Source organism: Lichenostomus cassidix, unplaced genomic scaffold (assembly GCF_008360975.1).
Source record: "Lichenostomus cassidix isolate B80296 unplaced genomic scaffold, HeHo_3.0 HiC_scaffold_887, whole genome shotgun sequence".
Taxonomy (NCBI): Eukaryota; Metazoa; Chordata; class Aves; order Passeriformes; family Meliphagidae; genus Lichenostomus; species Lichenostomus cassidix.
Genome location: NW_028148000.1, coordinates 31,510 through 45,562, shown reverse-complemented (window position 1 = coordinate 45,562; position 14,053 = coordinate 31,510). Strand labels below are relative to the sequence as shown.

Below are 14,053 nucleotides of genomic sequence, written 5' to 3'. Positions count from 1 at the left end.
TGCTCACAGCACCAGACTCCGCTCTCGCTGCTCTGGCCTTTGCTGATCTGGAGCTACTCTCCAGCTGCTGACATGCTTCTCCAGCTGAGGAACGAGCTCCAGCTGCCATTGGGCATACTGCAAAACCTGCTCTTAGACATCAAAACCTCTTTTTCTTCTCCAGCCCAAGGAAGGAGTATCAAGCCAACCCTCAGTACTTTGGGATGGGCCAGGGGAGTCCTCACCGCGCAGGTGAGGGGGAGCATCCCTCCTAAGCCCCCTTTCCATCCCCTCCCACCAGGGAGAAAAGCAAAGAGAAAAGCAAGCCAAGGGCCAGGTTCCCTGGGCCCTGGCCAGGGCTGCCTTAGAGTGGCTGATCTGGAAGAGCTTCCCCAGAAAAGAGGGAGCCAGGACTGCCCATAACAAAACTAGGCGAAAGAAGAAGTCTGACCTTCTGGAAAATGGTGCTATGTTGGACTATTCCTGACTAGTCACTTGAAGCTATGGACAGTTTTTTATTTCAGCTCTCAGCTCTTCATGTTTAAAAAGTGAAAGGAACTTGGTAGAAAACTGGGCATTTTCTTACATTGCCTGCAGAGTAAGGAAATGGTGCCCACAGGGTTGTCCTTGCATGGGCAGCTTTCTGAGGCAGTTGATAAGCGCTCCTCTTAAAAGACTGTGTCCTATTGTTCTTAAAACCTTGTTGATTTGTTCAGATTTTAAAAGCTGAAAAAGTGTTTGTACTGGAAAGGAAAAAACATAAAGTATGTCTTGCTGAGGTTTCCAGCATCAAAATGACTCGTGTGGCTTCCAGAAGTGGCAGACTAGGAGATGACTTACACTCACACCTAGGGCTCAGGGAAGGAGAAGGTAGTGGCCAGAGTGGAGAAAGAAGGAGCCCAGCAGTGCTTCTGCCTGTTTTGCTTGACTTTCTAAGCTCCCATGGAGACAGAGTTGGGGATGCTCAGCCTGCAGGAGAGAAGGCCAAGGGAAAGCCTCACTGCAGCCATGCAGGACTTTCAACTGCAAGGGGGTCAATTTAGCTTGTCTCTAAGGAAACTGGTATTTTAAACAGGGGGTGCTGAGGCACTGACCCAGGCTGTGCATGGAGGGTGTGCATGCCTCATCCCTGGGAACATCCAAGGCCAGCTGGGACAGCACTCTGAGCAACCTGCTCTGCTGGGAGCTTGCTCAGCTTGGAACAAGATGATCTTCAGGGTCCATCCCAAGGAAAACCGTTCAGGGATTCAATCATTCTGTGGTTGCCATGGTCCACAGGGGTGTGGTCCTGGATCTGCTGTCATGTCACAGTTGGTGTTCCAGCTGGGACTGCCATCGCCCAGCCAAGGGCACAACACAACCAGTCACCCTTGTGTGACCCACATGCTTCACCCTGCTCTGAGAGCACCCCTGTCACCCTGCTTCTCACCCGTTCCCCGACAGTGCCGTCAGTCCTGAACGCTCCCTGCTGCCTGGATTTTGCCATCCATCCCTGCAGGATGCTCCCATTCGTCCCAATGGAGGTACAGTGCCATTCCATGGAGGTGGACATCCTCTGAGAGCCCGGGCAGGCTGGAGCTCTGAGGGGATGCTGTGGGACAGGGACACCACTCTGAGGTTTTGCTCCCTGTGCAGGCTGTCAGAGACACCGAAGAAGAGATGGAAGTGGATAGAAAGTTTGATGAAGAGGAGAGCATGGATATAGATGAAGAAGATAACGGAGTGGAAGAGATGGAGGTTGACGAGGAGGAGATAGAGGAAGCGATGGAGGTGGAGGAGGAGGAGACGGAAGAACAAATGGAGGTGGAAATGGAAGACAGTGTTGAAGAGATGGAAGTTGACGAGAAAGATGAGGAGGAGGACATGGTCTTGGGATGAAGACCGACACAGGCAGCAGGACAGGCACGTGCTCCCCATGCCCTGCCCACAGGCACAGTGGCTCCCCTGCCGCCAGGCTGGGGCTGGGCTGGGTGGCCCTGCTCAGGGACACGGGGACCCGGGGCATCCCTGCATTCTGGTGGCACAAGCACCACCCCCGGCCTGCCCTGCGCTTGCTTTGGGCCACGCCAGCCCCGTCCCAGCAGCTGGGCCCAGCTCCCAGCCCCAGCCGGGCTCAGTGCTGGCGGCACAGTCCTGCTCTGCCAGCGTGTGCCAGCCTGGGGGCACAGGGAACAAACCCTCAGGGCCTGACTGCAGTGACCGTGCTGCTTGCTTTTCTTCCAGGACTGATGGCGATCTGAGGTGTTGATGACACCCACCTGTACATACGTTTTTAAAAGAGTTCTTCTGTTGTTTTATCTACGAAGATTTTAGCTAGTGTTTTCTTCTGTAAATACGTTTTCTACATTGTGTTAGATAGGTTCTTATGTAAATACGTTCTATAGATTGTTGTTGTTATAAAGATCCTTACATTGTAAATACATGATGTGGCCCATTTTTGTTGCTTCAGCAGAATAAGTCCAATCACTTTTAGAAAGACTTGGAGCCTGGCTCCCACTTCTATCCACAGGGCTAGAGCAGATGAGAGGCAGCCTGCATTAAGGCACTAGTTATTATTGCTTTTAGTCCAGAACACTCAAAACCCCAACACCTTCCATCGATGTCTACAAGTGGGTGGGCAGTTTCAGCTGCCAAAGTGCAGCTAGCGGGACTGTCTGCAACACTGGTCATAGCAGAGGTAAAAATAGCTAGGCTAGAGGCTCATCAATAAATATAACAGTGAACAACCACCACCTTTAGAAAGGAGCCAGGCTTTAGAGGACTCTGGTTTGCCATGAACGTGCAGGCTGGAAAAGGTTCTCCACATTGCTGAGCAGCTCCAGCCTTGTCCTACAGAGCTGTTGCACACAGAATCTGCCTCTCCCTGTTCATGTCTAAAAAGTGAAAGGATGTTCCATGAGATAGACCGCCAGAGCCTGAGACAGCTACAGGGGGGACAGGGCCCTGGGGGCTGGGAGAGGGGGACAGGGACCTCCCAGCAGTGTCCCCGTGTCCCCCAGGGTGAGAGCCTGGCCCAGGGCTCCTTCACGCTCTTATGAATGAGGGCTTGAGAGCACTTAAAAAATCCCCAGCGAGAGATCAGCAAAAATCAGGTTTAATATTAAGTGACAGCATGAGAAAGTCCCTTGGAAAGAGTCACTCTGCTCCTAGCTGGACAGTTCAGGCACACCAAGGGAAAAAAGCAACAATGAAAGCAAGGAAATTCAGGCAATCAAACCAGAAATGACCTGAGAACAGGCACCGTGTGTGTGTGTGGGTGCCTCTGAAAAAAGACAGTGAGGGAAGAGATGAATATGGCCTAAAAGCTTGAGAGCCCTCAAACTCAACAGAACTTCACTTATACTGTAACCTAAACTTATATCTTAAAATTAATAACTTATTAGAAGAACAGCTCTTAACTGTATTTAACCTAACTTATAACCAATGATGTAACAATTGAACAGAGGAAGAGTATTTCACTTAGCTGATAGCTTCTATTAAAGATGGAATTACAGTAATGCAATTCACAAAGCACTGTCACAGCAAACTCTAACCCATCCAACTTCAAGTTATCCAGATTTTGAGAAGCGGAAGTCAAGAGAAACTAGAGAGAGAGAGAGAGATTGAGATCCACAGTCAGGGCCTTGGATCCAGCTCCATCTCAGCTGCTGTGAGCTCTGGGGCCGTGGGACGTGTCAGTGTCACACCTGTGTCACAGCCTTTACCTGCTCTGCTCCCTCTCACAGGTGGGGCTTTTGGGGTGCCAGGGGCTTGGCATCCACTTTAGGGCTGGACCAGAGGCTGCAGTGGCTGGGCTGGGCCAGTGACCAAATGCCCCACCAGTGCAGAACTTGCCCTGCAACCCCAAACACACACTCCAGATGTTTGGGGCCATCCAGCATTTCTCTGCTCTCCAGCACTGAGGCAATGGACTCTGGCTACAGCTCTGAGCTTGTGCCCATGGCAAGCACCCCTGGCATTGGGCCTCCATAGAGCTGCTCACAGGAACACCCCAAGAATTCAGGAGTACAAAACTGCCTTCAAAATGTGGGGTGCCCCAAAAGCCCTTCAGGAAGGTGGAATACTCAAACATCCACTGAGGAACTGGTTCTCCCTCCCTTCATCACCCCAACCTTCAGCTGTCTCATTCCAGACCCTGCCCCACTCTCCCAATCCTCACAAAAACACATCCCACCCCTCTTGGAAATCAATATGCTCTTCTCAAGCCCTATTTTTCCTATTCCACCCCTCCCAATCCCCATCCCACCTATCCTGCCCCACTCAATGCCAAACTCACCCCTCCTGATTTGCATCCCACTTCGCCCAATCCCCTTCCAAGCCCATTCCACCCTGAGGGGCTGAGGAATCAAGTAATTTTGGGCTGGCACTGAGTGGTTTTCAGGGGCATTGAGTGGTTTTGAGGTGACAGATCGATCCCTCTTATATTTTGGAGTGCAAAGCAATGGAGAAAACTACACCAAATACCACTAAAACCTCCAGATCCTCCCAAATATCCAAAAGATCCAAAAACCCTCTCTGCTTCTCTGTTCTTAACCTCAAACTGTAATTATTGTGTTAGGAAATTGCATAACCTTTAAGAGTGTTTTATGTATAGTCACAGCTTAAACATTAGAAGCAAAATCCCTGCTTCAATTCTGTATTGCTCTGAAATGTCTTGCTCAGGTTTGGTATTTAGTTTCCTGCTCCCAAGCCAATGCTGAACACAATAACCTAAGTGTTGGATGTGAAGCCTACTGAGAGCACTGTGTAGATTGGCAGAACCTGTAATTGGATTTTAACCATTTCTAGTTTTTCTAGGAGACTAAAGAACTAAGCTGCCTTACCTACTCTTGCCTTTCCCTGTCTCTATAGAACTCTGTATTTTACTCCTCTGAGTGTTTAGAGAGTTGAACAAAACCAGAAAAAGCCCAACAAAAATTGGAGAGCTCCTGTCTCTTGGCCCATCCTGATCATCCATACAGTTGGATGGAAGAGTTCCGGCTTCTGCTGACACTGTACACAATTCTGAGACAGAAAAGCTGCCACGAAGGGACATTGTGCCCAACTGTGTGTATCTTCTGTAAACAAAACACACATCCCTCCCAAAAAAGCACAGAGGTGCATGGAGGTGCATGGAGGGAAGGCTTCAGCAGTGGGAGGGCTGAGGGTCAGCTGTACCCAAGGGCTCAGCAACACAGGCACTTTCCCATGTTTACTCTATCATATAAAGGGAAGGCAAGGTCAGGGAAGGGAAGGCCTGAGGCAAAGCTCTGCCAGCTCATGGTTTCTTCACCTCTGCCACCTTCGTACTCAACTCCTCAATTTCCTTCTGTGATATTTCCTTCTGGATGTCAAACTCACTGTCTTTAGCTTCATCAAGGAACTTGTTCCTGTTCCACCATGACAAGATATCTGGAAGCCCAGAGAGACACAAGTCACAAGGGTTTCTTGATAAAAGTTGGAATTCATGAGGGTTATTATTTTTCCATCAGCTCTCAAGTAAGGTTCACACAGTTGACACTTTCTTCCCTTTCCTTCTCCCCTAAAAAGCAGTTTCAAGTACTGACCCTCCTCTCCAAGTTCACTATTCTATTAAACAAGGTTAATAAAAGGAAAATGAGGGGGTTTCATTCCTTTTTGGACTCATATACCTATCAGACCAACCCATTTTCAGTCTCCACCCTACCATGACAGCCTGCTTGTTTCACTGTTACTAACGCTTCAGTAGGCATGGGATGGAGAAAGTTTCTGCAGTAGGGAACCCACTGCACATGGATTCTCCAGAATGGCCAGTAATGAAGTCTGACAAATAGTCACAAAGAGATATTGCCTGCAACAGGAAGAGCAAACCTGGCTTACTCTCCCAGACCTGTAGTTCCCCCTTGGACACGGAGGGCCAGATGACACAGCTGCTGGCCTCAAAAAGTGGATTGTGGAATTTGCTTAGCTCTTCAGATGTGTTCACCCAAGTCCATGGGGAGAGTCTTTTGATGCAGCTCCAGGTTAGCCCTAAGAAAGCCACAGGAGCAAGTTAGTTGTCTACCCTTTGATCTGCAAAGACTCCTGTTGTCAGGACCACACAGACTAGGTAGCCACAAGTTTTTCCCCTTCAGTAGCTCTCAGCATCATGACACAGGGTGTAAACCTAAAGCAGTTTACTCAACCTGGCTGATCTCAATCAGTGTTGAATAAAAGATGGGGAACACCTGTAAGTTGGTGGAAGTTGGCTGCCTGCTGTCCAGGTGAAGAGTGGGTCACCTCCTCACAGTGCTTTGAGTGCCAGGTTTGGAAAGGGATCAAGCTCCTGTGTTAAGGGAGAGCTGAGAGGTCAGGGAAGGATGGAAATGGAATTTGTGAGCACATAAAAGCAGTGTTATTGCTGGAATGGTCACGTCTGACAGGTCCCTCTGGTGGCAGGAAGGAACTGAGAACACAGAACAAGTAGTTCTGTTTCCCTGGGGGAATCCCATCTCTGTGGCAACCACAGACCTTTCCCGAGAAAAATTTCTCTCTTCTTCTTCCTGTGTTTTATAAACAAAGATAAAGTTTGCATGTTTGTTTAAACAGTCTCTCAAGATATGGACAGTTCAAGCCGGCCAATTGCCCTGGGGGGGAGGTTTTCAACTGACCAATCTGAGTGACCTTTGAAAGTCTATATAAGTTGAAATTGATTAATAAAAATAGACATTTTCTGCCACACTGAAGACCGGTCTCCTTCTCTCTGCTAGCGGTTCAACAGCGAGAGACCTCCAGGAGTTCCACATTACAATCTCTTCCTTAGATTCCACCAAATTTCATTCTGCCTGCACTAGCAGATTGAACTGCCAGCCTGGCAGGAGATTCACCACTTCTGTGAATGCTTCAGACAGCACTAGCTTAACATGACTTCAAACCCTCTCTGTGCTCCCAGGCACTCAGATGAGACAGGCAGGTTATCACACGTAACATTCAATACTCCTCCAAATTTTATCTTACTGGTTTCAAGTCTAACTTGGTTTTGCAGAGGACCAGGTGAGCAGCCCTGCAGAAGGCGACAGAGTCTCTTCTAAGCCCTGTTTACTTAAGAGAGGTTTACAGGAAGCTTTAACTTGCCTTCCTCTTCTGGAGCATCACTTCTCTTTTCCCCTGCTTGTTCAGTGGCCTTCAGTTAAGCAGGAGACCATCAGACATGGCCTTAATGGAGTCAGGAGTCCTGAGGGCAGAACTCATGTGCCATGGTTTAGCTGAGGTGGTGTTAGGCCATGGGTTGGACTCGGTGATCTTGAAGGTCTCTTCCAACCCCATGATTCTGTGATTCTGTAACTGCCAAGCTCAAAACAGGAATCCAAACCTCTCTGGCAGCTGTGGGAGGCTCCAGTCCTCATCCTGTTCGCTATTCCCAGCAGCCTCATTCAGGGCTGTACCTGGGGCTGTCAGAGCCACCAGGCTACAGAGTCACATTCCTCCCGGACAGATGAGGCCCAGACTTGCCAACTGTGTGCTCTGCTCGCCTTGACCTTCTCCTCCAGGCTTCCCACAGCTATGACTCATGTCAAACTCCAGCTGTTGATCCCTTTATGGAAGAGTTTCTGTATAAGAGACTAAAACTGGTGGTGGGTGGAGATTTTTGGCCAGGTTGGACAGAGCTTGAGGCAACCTGATCTAGTGGAAGGTGTCCCTGCCCATGGCAGGGACTTTGGAACTAGATCATCTTCAAGGATCCTTCCAACACAAACCATTCCATGACTCCATGACCTTTTTGTCACATTCAGCCCAACATTTAAAGGATTCAAATCAACCATCCTTACCAACCTTTCATTTTCATGGTTTCCTATGAATGTACCAAGCTGGGATGCATAAGTGTGTTCAAACAGTGTGATGAGCAGATTCTCGTTGAATTCAAAAGCACTTGGGAACTGATAAAAGATTTGCTGGATGCAATCCAAAAAGAGGAGAAGCACTAGTGTTGCTGTTGAGCCGCTAGCAGAGAAAAAGACCCGGATTCTCAGCGTGGCAAGAAAAGAGAGCTTTATTATTTTGATTCCAACTTATATAGACTTTTCAGAGGTCACCCAGATTGGCCAGTCAGAAACCTCCCCCTAGGCCTGATTGGCCAGGCCTGAACTGTCCAAATCTCGAGACACTGTTTTAATAACATCCAAACTTTATCTTTGTTTATAAAACACAGGAGAAAATTCTCATGGGAAAGACCTGTGCTAGCCACACACCAGGGCTCCCCATTTCTCCATGCTGCTTGAATAGGCTGATCAGGCACAACACTGCTGGAAAGAGTGACCAGGCTGTGTGAGAATCAGAGAAAGCATCACATCACAAAGCAATGGGACGTGAGTGCATGTGGCAGAAAAGACTTCAGAGCTAGTTGTGTCCCTGCAGCCATGCTAGTACTGCTCAAGCATCCAGGAGGAAGCTGTTAGAAACCATTATCCCTCTGTTCTGGGCACTGCCATTATCCCTCTGTTTAAGGCACCACAAGCCCAGGATTGTTTTGGGCCCATCCTGACAAGAAGGACTCTGAGGGGCTGGAGCAGGTGCAGAGAAGGGAAGGGAGCTGGGGAAGGGCCTGGAGCACCAGGAGCTGCTGAGGGAGCTGGGGGAGCTCAGCCTGGAGAAGAGGAGGCTCAGGCAGGACCTTCTGGCTCTGCACAGCTCCCTGAAAGGAGGGTGCAGCCAAGTGGGGCTCAGGCTCTGCTCTCCGGGAACAAGGGACAGGACAAGAGGAAATGGCCTCAAGTTGTGCCAGGACTTCTTTAGACTTAGTATTAGGGAAAAATTTCTCCACTGCAAGGGCTGTCAAGCACGGGCACTGGCTGCCCATGGACTTGGTGGAATTGCCATGCTTGGAGGCATCCAAAGAATGTGTGGATGTGGCACATGGGGACATGGTTGCGAGGTGGACTTGTCAGTGTCAGGTTTGTGGCCTCCGACTTGATGGCAGCATGAATGTGGGGCAGGACACAGCCCAGATGCTGGCAGCTGGGAGCTGACTCAAGCCATACAGATGAGCCTTCCACACAGGCTAGCACTGGTGCTGGCAGCTGAGCCGCCAGCAACATGCCCTGTTCCCCTATTGCAGAACCCTTCCAGGTTCAAGCTGGGGCAGGGCAGGAGGAATCTGTGGTTCTCCCAGCTGCTGAGCACAAGGTGAGAAAACAGAAAGGGTGTTTCCCATCAATCCCTCCAAAGACACTTCGTAACAGAGGAGAGAGAGGGGCAAAGGCACATTTTTGGCACTGATCTAGGCAGCACCAAGAGTGGACCTCTCAAACCCAGGTGTGCAACATGGAAAATGCCACAGATCTTCCAGTGGGGGAAAATGCTGCAAACAAAACACAACACAATCGCCAAACCCAAGCATTAACGTTTGAATTTTCTGCTCCAGAGATACAAGGGCAGAAAGCTGGAGCCTAAGCCGCGTTGCATTAGCACCTTCTTGAGCTTGTCTTGTCCTCTGTCATCCTTCAGGCCAGTGTGAACCTGACCTGCTTTAACAGGGAATTCAGGGTTTGCCCAACCTGGGGCCTTGCTGAAGGCAAAGGCCAAGGAAGGGCTCTCACTTGTGCTGCCAGTGCCATGGAAGGCCCCAGAGCAAGAGGGCATTTCTTGGGTGCAGGGATCCCATCTTCACAGTCTGGCCTTGCAGGTTAGTAAAATCCACACCAACATCCTGGGACATTCCTGCACTGACTTCCATTCCAAAGCTTTCAATTTTGTACCAGGAAAATTCACATTTTTCCTTCTGCTTTGAAAGACATGGATTCCCTTGGTTGATGCATGTGGCAGAAAGCTTCTCCTCACATGCAAATGCTTCCTGCCAGCCTGAATCTCTGCTACCCACTGACAACCCATTTCTCTCCTCTGAGAGGAGCTACCTTTGCAGCCCAAGCCTCCCGACACCATGCAGATGATCCCCTGATCTCATACCGCAGGAAAAAGAGGAGAGGATGTGGGACTCAGCAAGGAAAGGGAATCCCTGCACAGCAGCCCTCTGACAAAAGCAGCAGCTTCCTCCTCTCAGTGGTCTCCCTGGCACAGCAGGTGCTAAAGACCACAGTGGCTACAAAGATAATTTTCACCCTATGTCTCCCTGGCCTGGCTGTGGAGTGCTGTGGCACCTTGAAATCACAGAGAAAGTGTCACCATGAGGGCAGCTGTAAAAAGCCACAGCAGGTAATGCTGCCCCAGGACAGCCTGGGCAAGCAGTGAGTGCATGTGTGGAGGCGAGGCTGGGCTGGATGAGGGCCTGGACAGAAACACTGCCTTGAATGCTCATGCCTTTCTATTAGGGATGTTTCCATAGAGCACAGGAGCAGGCAACTGCAAAGTGTTGCAAGCCAAGCAAGAGGGCTGGAAGGATGGCTTGGCTGCCAGGGAATCTCCTTCAGCAACTTAGGTGGCAAACAGAAGTGTATGTGCTCTGGAAAGGGATCTGGGCCTTTTGCTGGACGGTAAGGTCAGTAGGAGTCAACAAAGTGCCCTGGCAGCCAGAAGGGCCAGGCCTGTCCCAGGCTGCATCAGGCCCAGTGGAGCTCGCCAGTGCAAAGAAGGGATTGGGCCAAGTGCCCTCAGGACTGCTGTGGCCTCACCTCGAGCACTGTGTGCAGCTTTGGCAGCCATACTGCAAGAAGCACAGAGCAATGTAAGCTGCTGTCCAAAGGGGGCAAGAAAGATAAGGAAAGGACTGGCAGGCTGCTCTTATGAGGCACGGCTGAGCATGCTGGGCTTGTTCAGCTGAGAGGAGAGCAGCCTGAGGGGTCACCTCACTGCTGTCTACAGCTGCCCCACGAGGGGAAGCACACTGGGAGGTGTTGATTTTTCTCTGGGATCTGGGGAAAGGATGCAAAGCAATGGCTTAAAGCTGCACCGAGGGAAGCTCAGGTTGGTGATTAGGGAAAGTTTCTTTCTTCACTGTGGGGATGGACCAGCAGTGGAACAAACTCCTCCCAGGAAAGGCTACTGGCCTCAAGCCTGTTGGTCCTAAAGAAGCAATTGGACATTGCTCTTAGATCTAGGAGATAGCATGGTGGTGAATGGAGTTCAATCTAAATGACAGTGAGTAAGGCAGGAGTGTTGATCTGCCTGAGGGTAGGAAGGCTCTACTCAGGGCTATGGAAAGGTGTCATGAGTGGGTCAAGTCCATCTGTATGAGACAGAAGAAGGCAAAATGCTGAGTCCTGCCCATTGGTCACACCCACCCCATGCAGTGCTACAGGCTGGTGCAAGAGGGGCGGGAAAGCTGAGAAAGAAATGGCCCTGGGGGTACTGGTTGATGGATGGCAGTGTGCCCGAGTGGCCAAGAATCCAATGGCATTGTGACTTGTGTGAGAACCAGTGGGGCCAGTGGGACCAGAGCAGTGATCATCCCCTGCCGTGGGGTACTGGTGAGGCTGTTCCTCCAATCCTGTGTTCAGTTTTGGGCTCCTCACAACAAGAAAGACATGGATGTGCTTGAGTGTGTGCACAGAAGGGCAACTGAGCTGGGGAATGGTGTGGAGCACAAGTCTGATGAAGAAGGGCTGAGGAAGGTGGGGGTATTTAGCACAGAGAAAAAGTGCCTCAGGGAGGGCCTTATGGTTCTCTCCAGCTCCCTGAAGGGAGGTTGTAGCCACGCAGGGGTCAGTGTATTCTCCCAGGAAACCAACCATACGACCAGAGGAAATTACCTCAAGTTACTCCACGGGAGGTTTAGATTGGATCTCTATTCCTTCACCAAAAATGATATCAAGGCTGTGAACAGGCTGCCCTATGAAATAGCAGAGTTACCACCCTCAGAAAGATTTAAAAGAAGGACCAGAGGAAGTTCTTTGAAGAACATTTACTCAAAGGCAGCCTTAAGCAATGAACAAGAGCCACTCTGAGTGGCTGAGCTGGGCTGGGGACAAAGAGTGGGGCTGGCCTGGCTGTGATGCGCTGTGGCACCTGTGACATCACAGGGGATGTGTCACAATGGGGGCAGATATAAAAGGCCCCAGCAGACAATGCTGCCCCGGCTGAGCCTGGGCAAGTGGTGAGTGCACACTGGAGGTGGAGGGGAGGCTGGGCTGGACAAGGGCTGGGGCAGAAACGCTGCACCTGGGGGTGGCTTCTCCCCATGCATGCAGGGACAGCCCCTCACAGGGGAGCCTTGGGCAGGGCACAGTGCTGCTGCTGCTGCTGCTGCTGCTGGGGCAGCAGGACAGGCCTTGCTTCCTGCCAGCTCTCTGGGGCCCTTTCCTTCCTGCCCCCACATCCCTGTGATTCCTGCCCCTGCTGCCCCCTCTGCCAGCTGCCTCCCTCCCAGCCCCACTCAAGGCCTTCTCTCCATCCTCCTGCAGACCATGGAGTCCTGGATATTCCTGGTCCTTGCTTTGCCTAGCCTTCTTCAATACCCACAGCCCATGGATGGTAGTATGGATGTGGAGACACTGCGACTGCACGTGGAGTTGCGTGCAAAGTGCCTGGAAGAGGAGAGGATTCGGCTGGAGCAAGAGTTGGAGCAGCTCAGACTCCTGGAGCAGAGTGGCTGGGCCTGGGGAGACCTGCTGGGGTCTGCCTTGCAGTACTGGCAGCTCTGGCCATTTCCTGTCATCTTGGTCTCTCTCTTGGTCTTGTGGTTTACCTGGAGGGAAAGGAGCCTGAGGAGACAGGAGCATGAAGAACAAAATGATGGTACAAATGCATTCAGAATTGCAGATGCAAATGTAGTACACGATGTTATTCACGTGTTCATAGGATGGAGGCTATTGTGGCGCATCCAGTGGTCTGTACAGGACCTGGAGACAGGCTGCATGTGGACAACTGACCTGATGGACAGATTCATCAATTTCTCTGGACGCGTCTTGTCAAACAGTTTCTACCTGGTGCTGCAACGAGCCATCCAGGTGGGCAATGCCTTTGAAGGCTGGACTGCCCGAGAGGAGGATGTTGTGTATCGCTTTCTCGTACCCATGACTCCTCCCCAAGGGCACTCCATCCACCTGGAGTTGGCCAATGCAATGTGGAGGCCCGGCAGGAGCTTCCATATCGGCGTGGAGCTGGAGTGCACCTGCACAAGGGAGCAGCAGGCTGACAACCCGCTGTGCTTCCTGCACCACCCCGAGGAGGAGCTGAGGAGGAATCAGGATCCCAGCCTCCTTCGCACCCTGTGCACCGGCTCCTACCTTGATGTGCAGAAAACAGGCCTCTGGTTCTACCAACTGCTGAGAGACATCTGGCCAGCTTTGCCTCAGTCACACAACTGGCGTCTAGTGCTGCTGCCCTCCAGACGCTCCTGCCAGTTCAAGGTGACCAATGGCAGAAAAAGCTTCAGGATTGAGATGCTCTTTGGGGTGCAGCGAGGCGACTCAGACGTCTTTGTTAGCAGCGAGTCTAGAAAGCCCCTCACCCTAAGAACAAGGTGGCTCGAGACCTTCGCCATGGCAGAGATGAAGTTCTTCAGGCACATCACCAGGCAGGCTCCCCCTTACAGCTTGCACCTCAAGTACCTGCAGTTCTTCACCTGTCTTCGGCAGGGCCTAGGCTTTTCCAGCTACACCATGAAGACCATTGTCATGCACCTCCTGAACGCTGTACCGGTGTCACAGTGGCAAATGAGACATTTCCTGAGGCGAATTGTGGATATCAGCAACAGCCTGCGCTTAAACCTGAAAGACAAACGTCTCAACCACTTTATTGTGGGCAACCACAGGCTTCCTGAGGAGATCACTTTGCCCCCAGATGTCCAAATGGCTGAGACACTCAATCTCTTCCATCGTATGGCCGTGGATCCTGTTGCCCATTCTCAGGTGATAAGTCAGTACCTAGATCTGCAACATCGTCTCCTGGAAATCCTTAAGCCTTGACACCTTGGAAGAGGTTCTGCTGCACAGAGCTGTGCTTGAGATGCTCACAGCTGGCAGCAGAGAAGCACCTCATAGTACAAATCTGCTCCTTAAAGGAGAGGAGGATGTGTGCAAAGACTCTGGCAAAGGTTCCACAGCCTCTCCTCAGCAGCTGGGGGACCACGGGAGTGTTTATTCTACCTCCTGGTATCAATTCATTTCCCAAAACAAGTCACCCAGATCCGCATTAAGCCCTACTTGCATACGAACTTTCCCACTCCTAAGCATGCAGATGAAGA

The 14,053-nt window shown here is 50.9% G+C and overlaps 1 protein-coding gene and 1 long non-coding RNA gene across 2 annotated transcripts; both read left to right on the top strand.

Annotated features, from left to right (window-relative positions):
- Window positions 1-1,402: 1,402 nt before the first annotated feature.
- On the top strand, window positions 1,403-2,214 carry LOC146420406 (uncharacterized). The gene is made up of 2 exons (XR_014849155.1): window positions 1,403-1,523; window positions 1,615-2,214. It is a non-coding gene; the product is annotated as an uncharacterized LOC146420406 (long non-coding RNA).
- Window positions 2,215-12,344: 10,130 nt separating this feature from the next.
- Window positions 12,345-13,775, top strand: LOC146420405 (inositol 1,4,5-trisphosphate receptor-interacting protein-like 1). Its single transcript, XM_085048309.1, has one exon. The coding sequence runs from the start codon at window positions 12,345-12,347 to the stop codon at window positions 13,773-13,775; it is 1,431 nt and encodes a 476-aa protein (XP_084904435.1).
- The last annotated feature ends 278 nt before the right edge of the window (window positions 13,776-14,053 follow it).

Coding starts and splice junctions, on each gene's coding strand:
- LOC146420405 (XM_085048309.1), top strand. CDS start 12,345: ATGGATGTGGAGACACTGCGACTGCACGTGGAGTTGCGTGCAAAGTGC.